The 25,258-nt window shown below is 42.7% G+C and overlaps 1 protein-coding gene across 2 annotated transcripts in view; it reads right to left on the bottom strand.

Moving 5' to 3' along the window:
- PTPRB (protein tyrosine phosphatase receptor type B) overlaps nt 1-25,258 on the bottom strand; it is a 122,208-nt gene that overhangs the window by 70,923 nt on the left and 26,027 nt on the right. Inside the window, exons 3-4 of one of the 2 annotated variants that reach the window (XM_075600245.1) lie at nt 22,009-22,241; nt 11,396-11,666 (exon numbers count right to left, since the gene is read on the bottom strand). In XM_075600245.1, coding sequence (XP_075456360.1) covers nt 11,396-11,666; nt 22,009-22,241 — 504 coding nt within the window. Of the gene's footprint in view, nt 1-11,395; nt 11,667-11,898; nt 12,640-22,008; nt 22,242-25,258 lie in introns of those variants that run through there. The other variant, XM_075600246.1, reaches the window with a different exon arrangement.

Raw genomic sequence — 25,258 nt, 5'->3', positions numbered from 1 at the left:
TTCTGCAAGAAGTATATTGCGTGCCTAGAAGGTGAAGTTCAGAAATTCAGACTTTATCTAATCTATCTGGCCCAGAAAACAAAACACTTGGGTCCTTTTAACATCCGTTAGAACAAAGGAACAATGAGCTTGGGAAGTGCCTGGGCTGAGAGAGTCCTGTCTGGAAACAAACACTTAAGCCATTTACATTGTTATAACAATTATTTGCTGGCAGCCAGCCATAACCGCAGAACTGATGCCTTTGTAGACAGGTATACCAGCTCCCAAAGCCTTTCATGCTATTAAATTAATCAAAACATACTATCCCATGGATATAAACCGGTGCATTGTGTAAGAAAATATAAAGACTCCTTGGTAGTGCGCGAGACACGTAGGAGGATCCGCTGTCCCCCCCGTTTTATGATGGGCAAATAAATTCGTTTTTACTTCTGGAGTCCTCCTAGTAACGCTCCAATTTTTATTCTCTCCTTTGAGTCATATCCCATGGATATAAACCAGTGCCTTTATGTAAAAAAAATGTAAATATTATTAGTCCACGAGAACTTAATGAAGCGAAACAGGAGCTATCAAAGCACTGGTGTCCTTGTGAACTACTGTATCTTAAGGACACATATTACCTCCAACATACCGCGGATGCTTATCTCTACATACTGCATACAGTGTTTTGGAGACATGCCACTTTTATTCTTCGAAATTCTTGATCAGTCTCCAATATCTCTTTTTGGCTGGTGAACATGTAGCTGTTCCACTGCGTGGATTCCACGACCTTACATTGGGAAAGCTGTTCTGATCCTTCAGTTAATACATCAGTCACGAAATGAGGCACAATACATCTACTTCTTATGTATCAATAAATCTTGTCCGACAGCTTTTCTACTCCATGTCAAGTCAGTAAGGTTGTGCTTATAGTCCTGGCGACGCATCGCTGCGTCAAAACAAATGTATTGCATCCATCACATGCGCTTATAGTAGGAGCGACGCTGGAAGTCAATTCAATTTGATTTTTTCAGTGACCGCAGCGTAACGTCAGTGTCCCCGCCACGTTGCCGGGACTATAAGTAACTGTTTGTGGAGAAAAAAGCCTCACGGCCCTTTCATTTTGTGGAGTATTAATGTAAATCTAAAAAATCACTGATCATTTTTGCTATAATTGTTACAGTAACTATGACTGATAAGGTTACCTTCAAATGTTTCATGTAATCATTCTGAATTAGGTTCTGCTCTTTTTCACAGGTTTAGTTACAATTTTGAGATGTAAGCACAAATGCGGCTTTCGACACCGTGGACCACCCTCTTCTCCTTCACATTCTCCATACTCTTGGTATTCGGAATAAAGCTTTATCCTGGATCTCCTTTTACCTCTCCCATCGTACTTTCAGTGTCTCTTTTGCCAACACCTCCTCCTCCTCTATTGATCTCTCTGTGGGGGTACCCCAGGGCTCTCTCTCTAGGTGACCTAATCACATCTTTTGGGTTTAAATATCACCTCTATGCTGACGACACACAAATTTACCTTTTAACCCCTGACCTTACACCTGCTATACAGACCAAAGTTTCTGAATGCCTCTCTGGAATATCATCCTGGATGGCCATCCGCCGACTGAAACTTAACATGGCAAAAACAGAGCTCCTTATACTTCCTCCCAAACCTGGCCCTACTACCTCCTTCCACATTGCTATTGGAAATACGATCATTCAACCAGTAGCCCAAGCACGCTGCCTAGGGGTTACACTTGATTCCTCTCTCATTCTCCTCTCATATTCAAAACGTTTCTAAAATTTGTCGCTTTTTCCTCCGCAATATCACAAAGATACGCCCTTTCCTCTGTTACTCAACTGCTAAAACTCTGACTCAGGCCCTCATTCTCTCACGTCTCGATTACTGCAACCTCCTGCTGTCCGGCCTTCCTGCCTCTCACCTGTCTCCCCTACAATCTATCCTAAACGCTGCTGCCAGAATCACTCTACTCTTTCCGAAATCTGTCTCCGCATCTCCCCTCCTGAAATCCCTCTCCTGGCTTCCGATTAAATCCTGTATCTCACACTCAATTCTCCTGCTCACTTTTAAAGCTTTACATTCTTCTGCCCCTCCTTACATCTCAGCCCTAATTTCTCGTTATGCACCATCCAGACTCTTGCGTTTTTCTCAAGGATGTTTTCTCTCTACCCCCTTTGTATCTAAAGCCCTCTCCCGCCTTAAACCTTTCTCACTTTCTGCCCCATACCTCTGGAATGCCCTTCCCCTCAATACCTGACTAGCCCCCTCGCTATCCACCTTTAAGACTCACCTTAAGACACATCTGCTTAAAGAAGCATATGAATAGCACTGGATAATCATGGACACATGATACATAAAGCTTGACCCCCTGCAGATGCACTTACTAGAATTCCCTCCTACTATCTCTGTACGTTCTCCCTACCTACCAATTAGATTGTAAGCTCCTCGGAGCAGGGACTCCTTCCTTAATGTTACTTTTACAGTATGTCTGAAGCACTTATTCCCATGATCTGTTATTTATATAATTTGTTATTTATATGATATGTATTACTACTGTGAAGCGCTATGTACATTTATGGCGCTATATAAATAAAGACATGCAATACAATGCCAGACTTGAAATGTTTTTTTTTGCACTTGATCATAGTTTTCCTTTCAGTATGACTATGTTTAAAATATAGACTTTGCCTTCAATAGGGGGTGAACCTACAACTGCAGTATGTTAGTTTATGATTGTGGTAGTCATAAGTATGTAGGATTTAATGACATTACATAATTTAACATTATAATATTACAATCGTACATGCAAAATAATTGCCTCATTATTTAAAGAATACTGACCATGAGGTCTATTTAAGACAAGTGTGCCAACTGCAGTCCTCAAGGGCCACCAACAGGTCAGGTTTCCAGGATATCCCTGCTTCAGCAGAGGTTGTGCAGTCTTCGACTGAGCCACTGATTGAGCCACCTGTGCTGAAGCAGGGATATCCTGAAAACCTGACCTGTTGGTGGCCCTTGTGGACTGCAGCTAAATGCAAATAAACACCAACCTAATGATTTGTTACTTGGGGAGATGCAGGGTAGACATGGCCTGTTGGACATGGAAGGTACATGGATAGTTCAAATGTTCAAGTACCCATATTGTGTAGATTGTAAAATAAGATTTTTTTACATCTTTTGATGGACTAACACAAGTGTTATGTTCTTCGTATATGAAATTATTAATTGTCTGGTCATGAATAAGCCCTGTGGAAAAAAATCTGTATTCTACAATTTCATCATTCAAAATGTGTCTTTTAAATAGTCTTTCATAGTGAAATTAGGTGAAAGGAAAAAACGGGTGACACGGCGGTCACAGCTCCTCGAATCAGCCAAACGCATTAGAAAAAATAAAAAACTTTATTAATTTAACAATGTGAACATCAGCAAGAACAAACTCTGACGCGTTTCGTACATTGATTGTACAATTGATATAATTCATCTAAGTGGCTGAAAGTACATGTAAACATATACATAGAAAAGTAAAGACTAATTACTTTGATGCCTCGCACGGCCTTGTATAAATGTCTATCACCATACTGGTGAGAGATTTGGTATCACCGTACTGGTGAGAGACTTGGTATCATTATACTGGTGAGAGATTTGGTATCACCGTACTGGTGAGAGACTTGGTATCATTATACTGGTGAGAGATTTGGTATCACCGTACTGGTGAGAGACTTGGTATCATTATACCGGTGAGAGATTTGGTATCACCGTACTGGTAAGAGATTTGGTATCATTATAATGGTGAGAGATTTGGTATCACCGTACTACACAGGCGGCACACTTTATTTGAATACGGCTCATTCCGCAAGCCGGGATATGTCCCGGCTTGCGAGCCGCACTCCCTCAAGCGCGGTCACGCGTCATCGGGTGCCTGTGCCGCCTGTACGCGTGCCCAGGGCTCCCCGAGGGAGCCCTGGTGTCGCGCGGATGTGAGGACGGCGGCGGGACGTTACGGGGGACCCGGCGGACCCGGTGAGGAGAGGGGGAAGCCCCGATCGGCGGGCCTCTCCTCCGAGGCTTCGGCGCGCGCCCGGCACCCTCCAGCGCGCGCCAGGTTACTGCTGCGGCCGACAACGGGCAAATGCTCGAATAAACTCGGCCGCAGCAGTAGTGAGAGATTTGGTATAACCATACTGGTGAGAGACTTGGAATCACCATACTGGTGAGAAATTTGGTATCACTGTACTGGTGAGAGATTTGGTATCGTCGTACTGGTGAGAGATTTGGTATCACCGTACTGGTGAGAGATTTGGTATCACCATACTGATGAGAGATTTGGTATCGCCGCACTTGTGAGAGATTTGGTATCATCTTACTGGTGAGAGATTTGGTATCACCGTACTGGTGAGAGATTTGGTATCACCGTACTTGTGAGAGATTTGGTATCATCATACTGGTGAGAGATTTGGTATCATCATACTGGTGAGAGATTTGGTATCACCGTACTGGTGAGAGACTTGGCATCGCCATACTGGTGAGAAATTTGGTATCACCATACTGGTGAGAGATTTGGTATCACCGTACTGGTGAGAGATTTCGTATCATCATACTGGTGAGAGATTTGGTATCACCGTACTGGTGAGAGATTTGGTATCACCATACTGGTGAGAGATTTGGTATCACCATACTGGTGAGAGACTTGGTATCACATACTGGTGAGATATTTGGTATCACATACTGGTGAGAGATTTGGTATCACCGCACTGGTGAGAGATTAGGTATCATCATACTGGTGAAAGATTTGGTAGGAAAATGCTGGAGCGCTCTTCATCTTCTATTGATTGGAACTGGGTTGATGTATGTGCTGTATGTAGCCAGGTCCCCTCTGGCTCCCCAGACATTCCGTACTCTCTCTCTTACCTGCGACAGCGTGAGGGCAGTTGCAGGGGTGAGCGTGTCACCGGGGGCTCCCGGCAACATCAGCTACAGGGCGCCGCCATCTTGTGTGCGTTCGTGCATACGCGGAAGCTCGCGCATGCGCAGTATAGCCCCAGATGCGATACGGCAGCCATTACAGGGAGTGAGAAGAGGCACTCCATAGTCAGGGACATCCCCCAGTTCGCACATGCGCAGTTAGCAGCGGCCATTACACAGCGCGCACGAGACCCCAATGTTAAAGAGAGCCACCAAGGACTACAGTTCCCAGCAGCCTCTGGGGACTGCACTTTCACCCTGGTCACAGACAACCAGACAGCCAATAAGGCTGACAGATTCTCATGCTGCAAAGTTGCAACAATGTTGTGTGAAGACAGGGATTGTCAGTTAGGAGCTGGGACACAGAGAGGGGAGGGTGTGTTTGTGCAGGGAGGAAAGTAGCCTCCTGCATTATGCCAGAAGTCTCCCCTTAGCCCCCAGCTAGGCCCTACTCACCTCAGCTTGTGGTTACTACAGGAACTCCCCTTAGACTAGGGACAGGGTCCTGTAGAACCTAGACAAGTGAGGGTCCAGCCAGGAACCGTGACTATCCTGGCAAGTGCTGTGAAGGTAATACATCCTCTGCGTTAGCAGAGATGAGACATTATAAAGGTGGATCACTCCATGCGGGAGCCACCCACCGTTGAGGCGGAGGCATCTTGGATCATCTCCTGGAGGAAGGGATTCCAAGCAAAGATCATCTGCGAAACCGGTAGCAGGAGCACCGGGCAGGTATTATCCAAGTCACCAAGTGCACCACCTATACACTTCATCTTAGTGGGCAGCGCTGTTCCACACATGGGTGGGGTTGTGGGACTCTTGGGACTTTGGTTACAAGGACTTTGGGGATACTGTGTAAGGAGGTTATAGCCCAGTTAGGGGCAAGGTTATAGCTGCCAGGTAGTGGCAGAGGGTGGCATATATATCGTTGTGCATACTGATGATGTTGCACTGTGAAAGTATGATACTCTGTGTTGTGTTGCTATACAATATGATGTGATGTGATGTTATTGTGTTATTTGCTCGTTCAGTAAACCTTTTAGCCATAACCCTGGTGTATGTGGTTTCTGAGTGGGTTCCTATGCTAGGCCCATTCTACATTCCTATAGAATCCTACATAGGTGGAGGCGCTGACCGACGAGAACGTTCCAGAGATTCACCCCAGGCTCTCACTAGCGGAGGCTCAGGCCTCATGTGAGCCTGACAGATATAACGCACCACACCAGGTAACATTAGGTTCCCAGCGCACACACTATATGCGATTGGGTGGGGGGGGGGGGAATACCCGTTACATGTATGTATATCTTTATTTGTATAGCGCCATTTATGTGCATAGCTTTTCACATTAGTAATACACGTGACAATAATATAACACATAATGGGAATAAGCACTTCAGACATAAAAGTAACATTTTGGAAAAGGAGTCCCTGCCCCAAAAACGTACAATCTAAGTTGATTAAATGTTTCTCAGGTACACAGTAAATATGTATATATATATATATATATATATATATATATATATATATGAGTGTGTAAAAAAAGTGACAAAAACCCTCCACAGCAAAGCAAATATGCAAATGTAAATACAACTGTATGCTCATCTGCACCTCTTAGGCAGGTCTGCAACCCCGCCTTTCCCCATTATCACCCAGCACACAGCACTTCCACTGCAGCAAGGGATTCTGGGAAATGACATGCAAATGAGCACACAGTGCCACTTTTTGCTTCAAAACCCATTTTTAACATGGTTCTCTATAGGCTTAAGCTTGCTGCATGGTCACAGCTTTGAGCACAGCCAGGGTTAAGGTGCATACCAGAAAACCACCCACAGACAGCTGTTTCGACCTTAATGGGTCTCATCAGTGTGGGGTTGATTGACTGGGTATGCAAAGAAGTGGAAGTGCTGTGTGCTGGGTGATAATGGGGAAAGGCGGGGTTGCAGATCTGCCTAAGACATGCAGATGAGCATACAGTTGTATTTACATTTGTATATATATATATATATAGAATCCAATGCACAGCCGGCACACCATATGCAAGTAAATAAGTTTTGGTGCTTATCCCATAAAGCAATAACAGACCATACGATACCGGTTGCAACACGACATCAAGGGACAGCACGCAGGTAAGTAAATTAAAAATGTTCTATATTTGATAGAAGACACAAAAACCGATATATATATACATACATACATACAAACATACATACAAACATACATACATACATACATACATATATATATATACACACACACACACACACACACACACACACATATGTACACACACATCCTACAGCTAATTTTGAGGGAGTCTCTTTTATAAAAAAGGAGAATTGGCCAGTATGTATCTCACTGATGACAATACATTACTTACAATATAGCAATGCATATGATGTGACAGCAAGTAGCTGTGTGCTAGTAGCCATATTGGCTAGCTAATGTGTGCTAGTAGCCATATTGGTGCTAGTAAGAGTAAGATCCTTTTCTGCCTGTAATACCTTTTAATGGAGCAACATATAAATCGTACAAGGTTTTCTTGTGCATAAACTTTCAAGTCTGCAGAGGACACGTCAGCAGATGACCTAATTAATGTATAATCCAAAAAAATACTGATAAGCTTTCAGATTCACCTTGCTTCTATGTAAGGTTTTGTCCTTTGTGGTTCAATGACTAATCGAATATATTTAGTGGTCTATGTATCCAAGTCTTCCTGCTGCAAAACTGGGGCAATAATACGTTACCATATTTATAAAAGTAAAATATTCCCATTAATATCAATAGTTTTTTGTCCTTCCATAAATCTGGTACAGTATTTTTGCACCAGCTTTTCAGATTAGGGGCTGAGAGAGACACACAGAGGGGCAGAGAGAGAGACACACAGAGGGGCAGAGAGAGACACACAGAGGGGCAGAGAGAGACACACACAGAGGGGCAGAGAGAGACACAGAGGGGCAGAGAGAGACACAGAGGGGCAGAGAGAGAGACACAGAGGGGCAGAGAGAGACACACACAGAGGGGCAGAGAGAGACACAGAGGAGCAGAGAGAAAAAGAGAACAACAAACGAAAATAGACTGGTAACCTGTGGGTTTTATATATGGGCTGTAATAGTTGCTCAGTGAGTAAAGGCGCTGACTCTAAAAACAGTGAGTATTGGTTCAAATCCCAGTGTGAGCTCCTTGTGACTATTGGTAAGTCACTTTATCTCCCTGTGCCTAAGCTCTACAGGGCATGGACTCATTGTACCCGCAAAATTCTGTGTAGAGCGCTGCGTACACGGTCAAAGCTGCAAGCCACCTTCATTTGCTTGAATGACATTTCACAGAATGGTCAGATTTCCGATATTCATATAACTGATCATGTCCACATGAATATAATGAAGTACAAATAAATACAGTGAGGCCATTTTGCCTGTCCTACTGCGCATTCCACAACATTATCACTTCACAATGACAGAGCAATGCACTTTTTTTTTCCAGTATCTGCAGATGCCCATTCTTGAGTATATTGGTGACATTGTAAAGACAGATTAAAATGGGAGTGCCGAGTTATTGGGAAGTTTTCTGACATTTATGGACTATAACATAAATGATGATATATCAATACAAATGAGACGTCCTCCTTCTAAAAGGATTTTTTCTTTCTTTTCCTAAGTTTCCATTAGAAGCTTTTACACTCCTCTACTAAAACACCTTCCAACACTGGAAATCACCTTACCGGCCATTTACTTGAATGAGCCAAAAGGTGCCTTTTGAGATGGGAAGTGCCTTATGGCATAGCCTCACTTACTAAATGAGACCCAATGTGTTGTCAAAAGGGGGGCTAATTGTAAGAGGCATATAAAGGCAAGCTGCTTCTATTACTGCCAAACACTTGAGATGTATTTGAAAATTGATATTAAATGCAAAGAAGTGCAATGACACCTCTTTGGTACTTTTCACATTCGCATGAACATTGACATTTCAAATCGGTACATTGAACACTCTCAAAATCTTCCATAAACCGGGAGTAGAAAAATTCATCAATGACAGGCTAATGCTTAAAGTGTCTCAGCTGCAGAAGCAGAGCTGCTAGAATGGCATCAGATTTATTAAGGGGAAAGCTCCTCGGACTCCCTGATAAATATGGTGCTGTTTTGCATCAGGTGTGCCCTAGTTTTGCAGCTACTGTAGCAGACTTTGATAAATATCACAGTGTAATTAGCATTGTTTGGGAAGCAGAGGTGCCACCGCATGATTTCTCACTATTATTTACAGTTTGCTACAGTGCAGGGGTGCTCAACACTAGTACTAAAGACCCCCCCATGAGGTCAGGGTTTAAGGATATCCCTGCTTCAGCATAGGTGGCTCAATCAGAGGCTCAGTCAAAGACCGAGCCACTAATTGAGCCACCTGTGCTGAAGCAGGGATATCCTTAAAACCTGGCCTCTTGGGGGGTCTTTAGAACCAGAGTTGAGCACCTGTGCTCTAGTGCGCACTAACCATAGAAATGAGTAATTAAATAAAGAATGAACGAACATATACAGCTCTAACACCCTTCACTGCCAGGTGCTAGAAAGTATTAGTTGCAGAATTATATGCAGCAGCAAAATAATTGTTATACTCCGCCAGCAAGCTAATAATTATAAATGAAACGGGTGTAAAAATACAGCTCATAAACAATAAGGCATTATGAAAATCAGCAAACTTATTGGAATTGATGAGTTCCCCTTTAACGCCAAAGTCTTTGGAAAGACATTTGGTGCTAAGGAGAACTATGTTTACAGAAAGTATATATCTGTTTGGGTGTTGGGAGAAGAACTTATAAGTTGTCCAAGCTGCCATCCCTCTTAAAGGGATATCGCTTTTTAGACTTATCTAGAAGAGGGTACTCAACTCTAGTCCTCAAGTCCCCCAACAGGTCAGAGCTTCAGGATATCCCTGCTTCAGCACAGGTGGCTCAATCAGTCCCAGCTTCAGCACAGGTGGCTCAATCAAGCACAGGTGGTACAAGCAGTCCCTGTTTCAACATAGTGGCTCAGTCTTCGACTGTGCTGAAGCTGGGATATCCTGAAAACCAGTCCTGTTGGGGGGGGGGGCGGCTTGAGGACTGAACACCCCTGCGCTACAGGACTCTGTCACATTTTTTGCATGTTTATAGCAGGTTTAACGCTTGGCGTATGTATTTTGTTGTTGTTTTATTTTCTCATACCCAAGATTGAAATTAGCATTCCATTTACAAACACAACTTCTGGTTATACAGCAGTTGCGAGTGCAGACGTGTGTCCAATTTTAGCTGAAAACCGTACGGAGCATAGAAAGAACTCAACAAGCCAACGCCGAGAGGAATCCAAAAGTCATCAACGCCAACACTTAGAGCTCTTCTGCTAACAGGTTGTATAGCATCCTGTACTAACATTCAGAGCAGAAAGTGTGACTCACATCCCCTTATTCGCCAATGCACAGTAGCACTCGGGCTTACTGCTAATCAAGTTACAGTAGCCCTAATACAAGCAGTCAGCCTACCGAAGTGAATTAGATTATCACATGCAGCATAGTTACTGCAGTTTAGTGATTGACTGGCACATTATTATTATTATTATTATTATTATTATTATTATTATTATTATTAATTTCACAACAATAAACACTGGTTAGTAGCAATATTAAAATATAGTCCCACTTAGCTGTGATTGGTTCCTCCTGCTTTAGTGCTGCTGAGGCCTAACAACAACTTGAACTGCAAGTGCTTGTGCTCAGAATGGGTTAACAGTGTTAACATTGGGTTTGTAATGTGTTATCAGGGCAAGACATGCATCAGATGTAGCAGACGTTATTTATCGGTTATAATTGGAAATGCAAGTCGATCAGGCGGAGGTGTTTTTCAGGGGGGGTTAGTTAAAACCTTAAACCGGAATCCCTAAACATAGAGTATGGCCCCAAACAGCTGCTTTTCACCATTCTTAACATACAGTATATAGATGCTGCTTTCTTGGTCAGATTTTTATTAGAAAGTAATATTACGCACAAATGGAAGTGTGTGAAAATCTGCAGTATTTGTTTAAGAGTTTCACATTACAATCATACTGCTCTAATATCTATTGCGTGACCTATTGGTTACTAATTCATAGAAATAAAGTCATTCACTGAAGCTATTACCACGTAATTATTATTTTCTCATTTCTACATAATAGGTATTTAATAAAAGGGGAAAAGTAAATCATGACATTATCACTGCAGGTAACCTTCAACAACTCTGTGCATAATCAAATTATAGTACCTGTAAATGACACAATTGTGTGTGGATACTGAAAAAACGAATCCATTAATTTACATTTAAAAATGCAGGTTGGCCTTTCCTCACTTTTCAGATCTTAATGACAGATTACGTATTCCATGTGCCAAGAGCCAGTGATGCCTGTAGGTTAGTGCTATCCATGCACCTGTTAATCCTACCTGTTTGTAGAGACAGGTTCTTCATCTCTCCATCCTGCAGGGCTAGAATCCTAATGTCATAGGGAGTTCCCGCTTCAAGCCCACTTTGCACACATTCATAGGTACTGTTGGTCTTCTGGGTGGGATGACAAGAGGCTTCCCAAAAATTGTCTGAGCTGCTGGTTATGCTGAAGTTACAGGGATTGCCTGGGCTGCTCCACTTCATATAAACAGACTGCGAGGAAACTCTCCAGTCCGTGAGGTTGATGGTGCATTTCACAGGCTCCACATACTGGAAACACAAATGAATACAAAGGGTTAAACAGCGAATATATTTAACATTCTAGTTTAAGGCTGGCAAAGAGCTCGCAAATGCAGTAATGATAATTTTTTTTTTTTTTAAATAGATCTAGCACGAAAACTGGATAGGAAAAAGTTAACTTAAATATTCCTTTTACATTAACATGTGTTATCCCCTGTAGCAGTAATAGAAGATGATCCGAGCGTGTGTTCTCAGTGCTCACCTTAATGAGGTGTAGTGCAATCCACAATGAAAATCCACACACATATCTCAGCATTGCGAGTATCTTTTATTGAAGTAATTCTTCTGGGGTAATAAATTACATTGCAAATCCCCCGACATATACATGCACCAAATATCCAAAAAGCAGGCGAAGGTGGTTGTCAGGCAATCCCAGACAACTGCACAGATGGAATTATTCCCAGGCACGCGAGTCACATCACAGGCGGCAATGCACTTCTTGGAGATGTTTCCGCATACAGTGAAAAAAGTTAGCAGATAAATCCGTGTAATTTCTTTCTGAAAGGGGGTGCAGGGAGAGAAAGGGGTACTAGGGAGATCCCATTAGGCGTAAGATTTAAGAAGAGGGGGCAGAAGGCAACTTCTTGCAGTTTCCACATTGCCATTCTGACCCAGTCTAATTCTGTCGAGTCCTTTCCATCCACTTCCGTAATCAAGAGTCAATTTCCTTGGCTAATTGTAAAGAAACAATAAAGAGCTGGGACACAGGCAGAATCCAGCCCAAGCAGAGCAAGAGCCAACACCTCCCCTCCTTCTGAAGTCACAGAAAAATCCAGACCTGTCCCTTTGGCAGTAGCTCTCAGTCACCAACCCGGCCAGCTTCCTGTGGCTGCTGACCCTTCAGTAACCTTCCCTCCCTGTGCCTTCAGCACAGTCGCATCTCTCCTTGCCCTCCGCTGTGCCCGACCTCTGGACACTACCGTCCCATGTCAGGACTTTCACTTTTCTGTTCTGATCTTTCTTTGCTCTAAATCTTGTTTCTTTCGCCCTCCAACTTTCCTATCCCCCACCCCTGCCTTCCTTCCTCCTATCTTCTCGTTTTCTCACTCGGGCTCGTTTCCCGAGGCTATTTTTGGCCCTTTTTTGTTTTCTTTTCATAAAATGTTTGGCCATTATAATTCACACAAGCAGCCTCACCCAAAAAGCTCTTTCACCAGTTCATTTTGGTCCTCGCAAGCAGAGAATTTGTTTTTTATTATTACTCTGTGACTCTTTCTGACTCCATTCTTAACCTTATTCTCTGCATATAAACAACGGCACAAATATGCAGCTTTCCCTTTGCTTCAAATGTTTCCATATTCCACTAAGAAAATAAATAACCCTTTGGTACATTAAAATCTTAATAATATCCAGCAAGTCATATTCTAATTGACTGTGCTATCATAAATTCCATGTCTAATTTAGGACAAAATGTCTAAATTAGAAATTAGTCAGTATGATGTTGCCCACAGCTAACTGGGTTTGAGACGTCCCATTAACACTTTTATTCATAAGATTAACATCTTTGGCACCATATGAATATAATCAAGGATGACAATCCCGGGGAGACTACTTACCACTGCATTTGTTTAACAAAAAAAAAAAAACAAGTTCACTCACATTGTTAGCTATTTCCTTTTGAAACTTTGCTCTTTTCTTTTAAATGTAAACATTTGACTTGCTGTACAGTATTATGCCGATAGTGTATTGCAGCAGAATGAACAGTATGACTTTTTTATGACTTTATGGGTAGCGGCATAAAGCATGCTTAGTTTGCATCATTGGGCCCAGGCACTTCATCACTGGGTCCGGGTTTTGTATATAATTATATTTTTGGGCTTCTAAATGTTGTTTTTCTGTGACATGTCATGTGAGACTGGTGGGTATTGATTTTCCATTCTCGTTAAATTCAATGCTCCTCTGGAATAATCCACCTATTATACAATTTTCTGATGTCTCTGTTTCATTTACTTCCAGACACAAAAAAAGTTAGGGGGAGTAAAAAAAAAAAAAAAGTGACAAAACCCCTTCACCTTACAGTGCGCAGCAAAGAAAAATACTACTTGTGTGTAGAGGTGGGCGGATCCGCCCAAATCCGGTTGCCGGATTTTCTTGCATATCCCCAAATTCTTGCTACCCCAAATCCGTTTTGCTGTGTAAAATCCGCCGACGGATTTGGTCGGTTTAAATCCGCACGGATTCATCCAAATCCGCCATTGGATACAATCCGTTGACGGATTTGTAGAATCCAATCCGCAGATTCAACAACTGGTTCTAAAAATCCGCCAATGGAGAAGAAGCAAAAAGGTGACGCTGTAAGTGCTCATTTTCATGACCACCTGGTGCACCCTCTGCCGCCTGGTAAGGCCCTGCCGCTCAGGTAGGGCCTGGGAAGGGGTTCTGGGGAGGGGAGGCCCAACCTGTGGCAGGCTGGATATAATCCTTTGGTCGGCCGCCTGTGGCTCGCTGGCCGTATTGTGCTTATCCCGCGTCTGCCTTGATGTAGGTGTAACATATTTTGGCCAGAAGATTGAACTAAATGACCCACATTATGAAAATAAAAACAAAGAAATTATTTAAATAACTTGTCACACTGAATGTACATTGGTACTTATTTGTTTACTGTTAAAAAAAGGCATGGCAAAGTCCTCAAGTTTAACTGCCAATGCTCAAATGTTTTATGCTGCTAAAACAATTTTATTTTTTGTCCACTGATTGAGAAAGTTAGCAAACCGAGACATTTGTTACTCTGAAAATCTAATAATGTATCTGCTGGGGGTGAGGATTGAAAAAGGTACTACAATGCAGAAAGGACTTTACTGAAGTCTAGGTACATTACTGTAACTAATTTTGATATTGTTACATCTGTACACCTACTGGTCAATTTCTGTGTGCCAAAAAAATGAAAAAAATATTTTTTTTACACTGAAGACGCAAATTGGGATATTATAGGTGCGCATATGAGCACAATTTAAGGACATTCCTATATGCCAATTTTGGGCCAAGAAAGCCGCTTGTGATGCTTAGCTTGAAGAGGTCTAATCAGTATAGTAAGCATCCATTATAATTATTAAATGGCCATCCCCTTGAATGGGCAGTGATAATCTACGTCTATTACACAACAGTGAAGAGATCACATAGGAGACAGGTAAACTATTGTAACATGTACACTGTAGAAATATATAATGGATTTGAGGATTATAGTGGGGAACTATAGACTTCAGAAAGGGAAGGGTGTAGGCAACTCCCTCCCCTGACGGGTATTATTCTTTCCCTGGGGGTTTCCTTTCCATATCAAAAGATCCAGCCTATATGGTAATTATGATCCATTTTCTCATTATTAATGCAGTTTCATCTAGTATGGGAATTTCCAGTACAACATCTCATGTCTTTCTATGTGTGCGGTTTCAGGCTCTACACTAGATAGACATACTGTGTGTCACATATGTAAGTCACACAAGTTTATACACGTTACCTCTATTCTGCCAATCATTATCAATTAGCATTGCCTAGCGCTATCAAATAACAATACAAATGTAATAGTAATAATAGGATCTTTCCTCTGCAATAGACCAGAAGAAATGCTAGCATCTACATCCATGATATTTGCAAAGACAGAAAATTATTTAAAATGACATCCATCACCAGTTGAATTGCTTTAAAACAATCATAACTATTTATTAGGTGCAAATGTTATAATAAAAATGTACATGTAAGGACATAAAGGGCAAAACATAGAGTTCAGCAGAGTGGGGGCACCAACCAAATAATGTAAGCCATTTTCTTTACACCACAATCCCCCACCCCACTGAACAATACTCCACAACTCACCCAGCACAATACCCCACAATACCTCCCCACAGCACAACACCCCACAATACCCCCATAGCACAATCCCCCCCACAGAACAATACCCCCCACAGAACAATACCCCACAATACCCCCCACAGGACAATACCCCACAATACCCCCCAACAGCACATTACCCCACAACCCCCCACAGCACAATACACCACAATCCCCTCACAGCACAATACCCCACAACCCCACCCCCACAACACAATATGCCACAACTCCCCCAAAGCACAATACCCCACAACACCCCCACAGCACAATACCCCACAACTCCCCCACAGCACAATACCCCACAACTCCCCACAGCACAATACCCCACAACTCCCCCACAGCACAATACCCCACAACTTCCCCACAGCACAGTACCCCACAACCCCCCACAGCATAATACCCAACAAACCCCCTGTAAGTGATGTGTGCAGAGGTACATTTAACGGTGACCAATTAGGGTGAAATTAAATCCCGGCTTTATTGCACCTGTTCCTTTAACAAGGCAACACATACAAAGCAACACAAAAAAAAAAGGCCTACTCCACTTTGGAGAATAACTAAACCTTTACTCCAGCTCTTTCTAACTGGGTGGGTAGCTAAGCTGGTTACCAGCCTAAACATATAATATATATATATATATATATATATATATATATATATATATATATATATATATACATATACACACATAAACACACACACACAACAGTCCAACAAGAAAGTCTCTTATCTGTTTCTATTGTTGTAGCTATAGGGAAAGGCCTCTCTGTTTTCCTGGGTCAGCATCCTTGTGTGCTATGGCACTCTCTGTGTCCAGGTCTTGTGCCCTTGCAGCATTTTTCTTCCCCCCCCCCATATACAGAGGTTCCGCTGTCTTCCCAACTGAGTAACGGGGGAGAGCGTGGGGCCTGTGTAAAGTTCTTACCTTCTCCTTCGTGCTGCCCTCCTCCCTCTTCAGCGGTGTCGTCAAATGATGCTGTGATGTCACATGATGTCGCATTGCACAGCAACGTCAAATGACAACACAATGAGACGTTAAATGACAACACAACACCATGTGTCATTTCATCCAACAGTAAGTGCTAACCCTGCCAGACGGCTCCTCAATCGATAAAGGGCAACGGTACTCAACCATGGCCTGCAACCCCAAGCCAGGCCAAAGACCGCAGAGCCCCGGCTGCTCATATGATCCACCAGCGGGAATGGGCGCCAGGTACAAACAGTGCAATGGGCCCAGCCCATTCGCCACCACTAGGCATTAGCATCCCATAGAGCCCCCTCTGGCAAGGTTACCCAGCACATACCCCCCTAACCAGCCACGTGACAGAGGCAACATATAATACACATATAAAAACTAAATCCTACAGTAACACAGCTTATTCTCTCATTATTATATATATTTTTTTTAAGTCAAATGTGAAGACATCTTACATTCCTTTATTACATATATAAACATACAGTATATATATATAATTTTTTTTACATATCAATAATCTTAGTGTTATCAACAAGGGAAAGGAGGGTGGGGAACAACAGCTGTGAGGTGCAGAATGCTCCTTCACCACCTAAATGCCACTTAAAAAAATGAATCCAGCTCAAGTACCACCCCCACCGTGCAATGCGCCAACTCCTAAGCCAATCAGAATGAAGAGGGGGAAAGGTCATGGGAGGGGGGAGCCTAGTCCCTCCAGTCGGGGGAGAGTGAGTATGGACCATACCTCTGCCTCTGCTAGGGAGGCAGGGAAGAGCTAGGACAGTGCCCTTGGCCTGTAGTGACGGTCCAGGGACCATCATCCAGTGATAGCTGTGAGACTGCATCGGGCAGAGGCCTGCCGTTGTTCCTGTACTGTACAGAAGAGTAATAAACCGTTCCTGTTTGCATATACCTCCAGCCTGGAGCGTGACCTTACTGGGGGGAGAGGTAATAGTTCTACCGTGGGAGATCACCTTCAGTTTCCTGGAGCCTACGGCAGATGGAGGCGCTGCGCTGCTAAAGAGATATGTAGGGTATGAACCCCAGAAGCCTAGTCCTGTGTCCCCACTACCATCGGCGGACGACTCAGCCCTCCTGTTAGGCTGCGGCCACGCCGTTGCCATGACAACGTGACGTCATGACGCCAGGACGTCTGAATCATGGTAAGAGGGGAGGGGGGGCGCGAGGAGAGGGGGAAAGCCAGCAGGGGGCCGCAGGGGGAAAAGTTTGCGCCCCCCTGGACTAGAGCATAGGAGATATGTGCTTTAGAGAGCATAACTTTTTCCTTACGACAAAAACATTCTAAATGTACGGATATCTGGTTTCCATTCTTACCTTATTTGGAATTAAATAACTCTATCATAACAAGACCAGATGATGCAGGGAGTTATAGTATATAGATTATAAAAATGATTTCAAAAAAAATTATTTCATATAAATGTATAGATTTATGAATAGGTCTTAGATATCGGATGGCGTCTTTTTTTGTTTTGTGGTTAAATCTGGTGTTCTTACAAGGTTCTTAGATAATATATGAACTATGTTGTGGGGGAGAGGGAAGGGGGGGGGGGGTTGAGGGGAGTGTAGTTATTGATAAGTTTTTTCCCCCATGAATTTTTGTATTTAAATTGTTTCATGTTATTCAAAAACTAATAAAAAGATTTTTAAAAAATCCCTTCGGATTGTATCCAATGGCGGATTCGATTGATCCACATTGATTTTGAAGTGAAACTTCTTTGCTGGCACCTACAGAGTTTTGATAGGAAAAATCACTTGTCTTGCAACGAAAAAGCGTGACGGAAGTGCCGTCATGCTACAGATGGGCGTGCGCCCCCGTGCATGCACATACCTCAAAGTTCTAGGCCGCACGTTGTAGGCAGCGCATGCGCAGGAGCAGCAGCAACCCCGCCACTTGGGAGACGGAGACAACACACACAGAAACAGAGATACAGAGACACACACACAGAGACACACATTCACAGACAGACACACAGACACACACAGACAGACACACACAGACACATACACAACACACACAAGAAATTCACATTTAGTGTAAATATAGAAGTGCAAATAGCTAAAACGGGGGTGTGTGCCAAGCACGCGCGTTCTTAGGCTGCGCCCCCGCTGGCGCTGACCGTGCTCATGCTTGAGAGTGGTGACTTCACTAGCTCTCCAAGCATGAGTGCCGGGTGTCCTGGCTATATCTGAATCGCGTGCAGGGGGGGCGTTGCAAGCAAGTTGAGTTGAAAGTTAAAAATGTTTGTTTACTCAAGCACCAAACTTGAGTGAGTGTGCATGCCCGCGCATCGCGTGAGCTGGGACTTGCACATAAAGATTAATGTAAGAAAAAGCGGCAAGCACCGCGCACTCAGCGCCAGCGGGGCCACAGCCTAAGTCAAACTTCTTTGCGTTTTGTCACTGAAATTGTGTTTTGATTTTTCATTAAAAACATCACCATCACAAATACAATTTCTGTGACAAAAGACAAAGAAGTTTCATTTCAAATGCGCGTGCTCGGCACACACACCCTTTTTTCAGTGCCAATCCGCAGACGGAATTTGGTGGGGGGACTGATTTGGTCTAAAAAATTGGGAAATTCCAGGAAATAGATTTGAACTGGTTCACCCATCTATAGATATATATATATATAGTTGCACAATCCAAAAATAAAAAAGGAAGGTAGAATGAACAATTGCAGGGTTGCTGAAGCCTGTGCATACAGCTCAATAGAAAGAACATGGCAATAATACAGGAGGTAAAGGGTCAAGCATACCCAAGAGACACCAACATAATGAAAAATAACTTGCATATTCATTTATCAAAAATCGACGTTTCAGACTTGCATGCCATAAAACAAGCAAACACAGTACAGGCATACCCCGCATTAGTGTACGCAATGGGACCGGAGCATGTATGTAAAGCGAAAATGTACTTAAAGTGAAGCACTCCCTTTTTTCCACTTATCGATGCATGTACTGTACTGCAATCGTCATAGACGTGCATAACTGATGTAAATAACACATTTGTAACAGGCTCTATAGTCTCCCCGCTTGCGCACAGCTTCGGTTCATGTAGGGAGCTAGTATTGCTGTTCAGGACGTGCTGACAGGCGCATGCGCGAGCTGCCGTTTGCCTATTGAGCGATATGTACTTACTCGCGAGTGTACTTAAAGTGAGTGTCCTTAAACCGGGGTATGCCTGTATAATGTTTAATGTCCTGAAGTGTGAAACTGAAACATTGTTTTTGATAACTAACTATGTAAGTTCTTTTTCATTATTTTGCTGTCTTTTGTGTGTGCCTTTTACAACTTTGGTATGAGCAACACAATGATGGTAATATTCACCAATGTATTTATTTTAAATGGGGTGAAAAGATTACCTTGTTTACAAACACAAAAGTATCTATTTTCAGAACAAATAAGAACTTTGTTAAATTCCCTCTGCAGACTATTTATCGAAATCTGAGCATAGAATGAAAGAGAACTACTACAAAGGGATAAAAAGATCAGATTCAAACATGTTAATCAACTCGAGACACAGGAACGTGCAAAAATCATGTGCTTGAGCTGCAGTCCTACGTTGGATAAAGCCTCATTCCCAATGAAAGATATGAGATATAGGAATACAGCTTGCTCAAGGTCACCAAGAGCTGACGGTACAGTAGGATTTCAACACACGCCACAGACTTTAGAGTCCATTATTTCAGATCAATTGTATCCTTAAAGAATCTGCTATCACATCACAGAAAACAATACTGTTTCCTTATTACCATTAACTGATTAATTACAGGAGGATGCCTACAGCACGTTGGCAAGTATTGCATTGCACAGGTGCCTCTACAAAGGGTGAAAGATGGAGTGGTCTTGTAGTAAAGTCATTGTTCCAAACTACAGCAGCTCTGTGACCTTGGGAAATCATTAAATCTCTCTCTTCCTGTACTACTAAAAATAAAAACATTTTTTTTTTGTGGAATAAAGAATCACATATTTGAATAAAACCAGCGTTGAATAAGTCCTCAATAAAAAAAAAGCATCCAACAGGTTCTCCAGTAGTTAACGTCTTCCTGTGCACAATTATTGTACTGCGGAAGTAAGTTTAGGGAGTGCCCGGATATGTGTCTAATAGCAGGCTCCAGAGTCTCTCGCAGACACTTTCCCAAGGTTTCCTGACATTTTTTTTTAAATACCAACTTCACTCCCTTTTTATCAGGAGGAAATAGGCTTTGAACAGCCTTTGTCTGTGCTGCTTTGAAAGCACAATCTGCAGGTTTTACTGGCAGATGAATGTAGGCGGTTTGGCTTAACATTTTTTTTAAATAGTTCAATTGTGAACATTAAAAAAAACCCAGTATGAAAGATTTTGTGCCTCTAAAGCCATAACATGTGTGTTTTTTTGAATACTGAAACAATTGCTTTGATCTTAACCTGAATCTTGCACAATTAAAAGGCATTGCTATTCCTATGGTATAGAGGAATTTTGAGTTAAGATCTTTTGAGAACCTGTTACAAAACTGACAAACGAACAATGTAAACGTGTGATACTCCTGTTCTGATACTGCAGATCAAATTGCTTAAAGGACATCACTGTAACATCAATATTATTGACAAATTAATTTTCAATTCTGCAAAAAATAAAAGTGCATTACTTTGCTTCAGAATTAAGTTCTACCAGCCGACTTGTCCTTGGAGAAATGTAGGTTCATTCCAGGCTGTGACACTGTTTAGTAGAGAACATGAGATGAGATGTGCCTTTGTATAAGCGTCTTCATTTATACACATGTAGCGCAACTATTATCCCCATGGCCAGAGAGTGCTAGGGGGGAAATGACTGCAGTGAGCCCCAGTCATGAATGCATTATCCATTCAGGTAATGCATTATCCATTCAGGTAATGCCATTGGAACAGCCACTATTCTGCTGGCTTCTTATCACGTATTGTAAACCAACATTTGGAGAATTGCCTGTGAGGCCAGCACCAATGCCATAGGTAAGTGAAATTGTTCTTGGGTGTTTGCGAAAAAAACAAATATCCAGACACAGATTGCAAGCATTGTTTGCATGTCCATTTCTTGTGAATTCTTCTACTTCATAAAATTCCTTGGCTACATACTTATTATCTCACATATAGAGTTGCCCATGTTTCAAGGCGGCAGTAAATTCATATTATAAAGAACAACATCTCTGTATGAGGGACCTGCAATGTAATTACAATGCTGCTGCAGCAAAAAGACCAACATTCCAGATAGGATCAACGACAAATGAAAAGCTCTGCTTATTCTAACAAAAACTGTGTATGGTTTTCCATAATACACTACACAATGATTACCTGTCATTTTTATTACAAATTCCTGAAAATAAACATCAAAATCATTAATGTCCTCAACTATTTAGTGGACTTTCCCCCCAAAAATAATCAAAATATCAATAACTCTACTGAATTGTAAGATTTTTTTTCACAATGTATAGTCTAACAGTTTTTATGTTTCGCAGTAAGACAAATACATTTTCCTTACCTCTTTAACTGAGTTTACATGTTGCGGTGTAGTAGTTGGGATCCAACTTTCTGTTGTTATTACAGCCAGGTGACCATTAAAATAGTGATTTTCAGTGCCGGTTTGTCTGGTAAATTCTGTATGATTATTACCGTTCATCTCAGTGCTATTGGCCATCAGCTTCCGGGGATCGAAGGTGATGGATAAAATATTGCTTGAGGTTGTACTCACAGTGCTTTGTACTGGATCTGTATCTGGAAGGGTAAAGATAAGGGATCAAACTCTAATAGTTAGACTATGGCAACTCTTCATATATTCATTTGATTTTGATGCAGAAGACTTGAAACTTGTGCAAGAGAGACAACATACTTTTGAACATCTGAAATGTAGATAACCGTTGTAATGTAAAATACAAGAATGTGAGTGCCACTAAGATATATGGGCTGATCCTGTTATAAACTAGGAGTTTAATATCTGTTTAGTTTCTTCTGAAACAGCTAAATGAATCCTAATACACTGGCGACACGTTTAATTCTTAGTTGGCTAGTTCCGCAAGCCGGGAGATTTCCCGGCTTGCTAGCCAAATCCCCTCGGCGTGCCGCGCGTCACCGATGCGCGGTCACGCTTCATCGGGTGCCTGCGCCCCATGCACGCGTGCCCAGGGCTCCCCGAGGGAGCCCTGGTGTCCCGCCATGTGGGGGACGGCGGTGGGCGGTTCCGGGGGACCCGGCGGACGCGGAGAGGGGAGGGGGAAGCCCCCATCGGAGGACCGCTCCTCCGAGACTTCGGTGCGCGCATGGGACACCCCGGCGCGCCTGGTTACTGTCGCGGCCGAGACCGGGTAAAGGTAAGAATAAACTCGGCCGCGACAGTATGTACACATTATTGCTGGGTGCTGAAAGCCTTTGTTTAAAAAACGGAGACACCTATTAGTATCTTTCTATTTTTCAAATTTAGTTTGTAAGGACGAGCAGCTCAGACTGGAAGGGGGAGGAGGGGTTTTCCCTAAGCCACTTAACGTGATGTTAACCTAACAAAGTAATGTCAAAGCCTAATACAGTATATTCAAAGGCAGATAAAGAAACATGAATTCATGTTTTCTCCTGTAAAGAGCATTGTGTTAAACTATAACAACTGTTAGAGATAATTACATGTAACCCCCTGAGTCTGCCCGCACCAGCAGAACACTGCCCCCTAGCAGGTTCCTCTCCTCGGACATGTGACTATGCTAAGCCATTAACAAGGCTGGTAAAGGAAGAGGGACTATGAGGGGGGTGAGTCTTAAGTGCTGGGGGAGCCATAATAGTTCCGATCTGCGCGGAGCTGAGGAAGCAAGGCTGTGATCCAAAATCTCCTGCGTGAACATGTCCCACAAGGAGACAGGATAGCGTTTCAGCAGAGAACTCAGCTGGCAGAGAAGCGGAGCAGGAGATGTACTGCCAACGGAGGGGATTCCCCACGGAGTCAGAGGAAAAGGGGTACCACAAAACATATCTGTGTGAAGCACAGGCCTGCAACTTACAGGGATAATACACGATTGCTGATGAGATACTGGTATCACACAGCATGGCCTGATAATCCAAGACTGGGAGGCCGATTACAGTGACTATAGCACACATACATGCACAGCACTTGGGTGAACTGAAATATTATTATCTGTGTTGTATTTAGTATGTACAGTAGTGGTCCTAGTACTAAGGATCACGTGGTTACTGATTACCTGAGTGTTATACCTATTGATTCTATTCAGAAACCTGTTATATATATTCCGGTGTGGTGTCCTCTTTTACTGGCCCTGCACACGTGTGGAGCCTAACATAATTATACGGACTGAGACCCCCACCTCATAGTCTGAGGTATAGTATAAATGTAAATATATATATATAATATACAATTGAGGCTTTACAATAATGCATATCTACAATAGTCTGTTAAGGTTAACCCAGGGAGTTAACGTTTGGTTAGTTAGGTCATACCTAAACTTGACATTATACAGTACTCATCCACATCCTGAAACAGGTCATGTGCAGGATCTGGATGGGTGTAACGCCACAGTTAGGCATGAGCTAACTAACACAATTATTTCCTTCGCTAATTCACTCTTCTCTTTCAGTTCAGTGCTATTTCAGGGTCTGGATCTGAATAACGCCAATACATATTTAAAGCCAAGCTATTGACAGATAATGCAACAGTACACTAAAATAACGTCATGTTGATCTTATAATCCCTTGAAGAAGTGCGCGCATGCGCAAGAAACGCGTTGGGAAGATTCTTTGTATCTTAGAAGCTGAGTTTTGGTCTGTGGAGGACGTTGCACAGCAGCAGTTTGAGCCGTGGTGGACGAGAAGCGAGAGAGGGACATCGGGAGTTCCTTAGGACGTGACGTCACATCCGCCCGGAAGCCCTGGAGTTCGAGTGACTTGTGCGCTCCAACCTACCATCCTCTCCACGTGGAGACACCCGTGAGAGAGCTCCGGTCGCCATCTTTGGTATAACATCTATGTGTATCCAGTTCTACTGCCTGTATACATCCAACATCGTGTGAGTAGGGTTATAATTTTTCCCCTCCGGATTGGTGTGTGCCAGCTACCCTCCTACACCCAGCTATAGTAGTTGTTTAATAAATAGCTTTTTTAATCATTTTTTAGCCTTGCTAGTGTTGTTTTCATCTGTTTTGTCTGTCATGTGTTTTTAGTCTGTTATGTTTTTATGTTTGCATTGACATACTGCACCATAATCTGTTTCTTTTCTTTTCCCTTTTATATTGCACTGCATTTTGATGAGAATTGTCAGCTCACTTCCATATCATCAACCTATTTAAGGACTTCAGTTGGACTGCACACTGTTATGGTTTGGATTTTCTTTAAATGACATTTAATTTTTGGCTCCGATATTTCCCTTTTTTTCGTCATGTTAAGCTTACCTCTCTGATTTCTCCATTTCCCCCTTTCCTCCCTGACCATCATCTCATATCATTTTCTCTCTCTCAGATCTCCCATTCTCCTCCTCCTTCTACCCTTTGTTTCTGCAATGACCTGCGTTCCATGAATCTACCGGCTCTTGACTCCATTTTGTACTCCTCCCTCTTCTCATTGCTCCACTACAGACTGACAACCTAGTCATGAACTACAACTCATCTGCAAGCCTACTTGTTCTGCAATCCTGTTCTATGTCCATTTTCTCATTCTCCTTTGGTGATACGTCCCCTGTTTTTTTGGATGCTGACTGTGGAGGATATCTGAAATGTATTCTGTTCCAGGATTTTGAGTGG

The sequence above is a fragment of the Ascaphus truei genome, chromosome 5 (genome assembly GCF_040206685.1).
Source record: "Ascaphus truei isolate aAscTru1 chromosome 5, aAscTru1.hap1, whole genome shotgun sequence".
In the NCBI taxonomy this organism is placed as follows: domain Eukaryota; kingdom Metazoa; phylum Chordata; class Amphibia; order Anura; family Ascaphidae; genus Ascaphus; species Ascaphus truei.
Note: the sequence above shows the minus strand (reverse complement) of the source record. Positions and strands in the feature narration are given on the sequence as shown.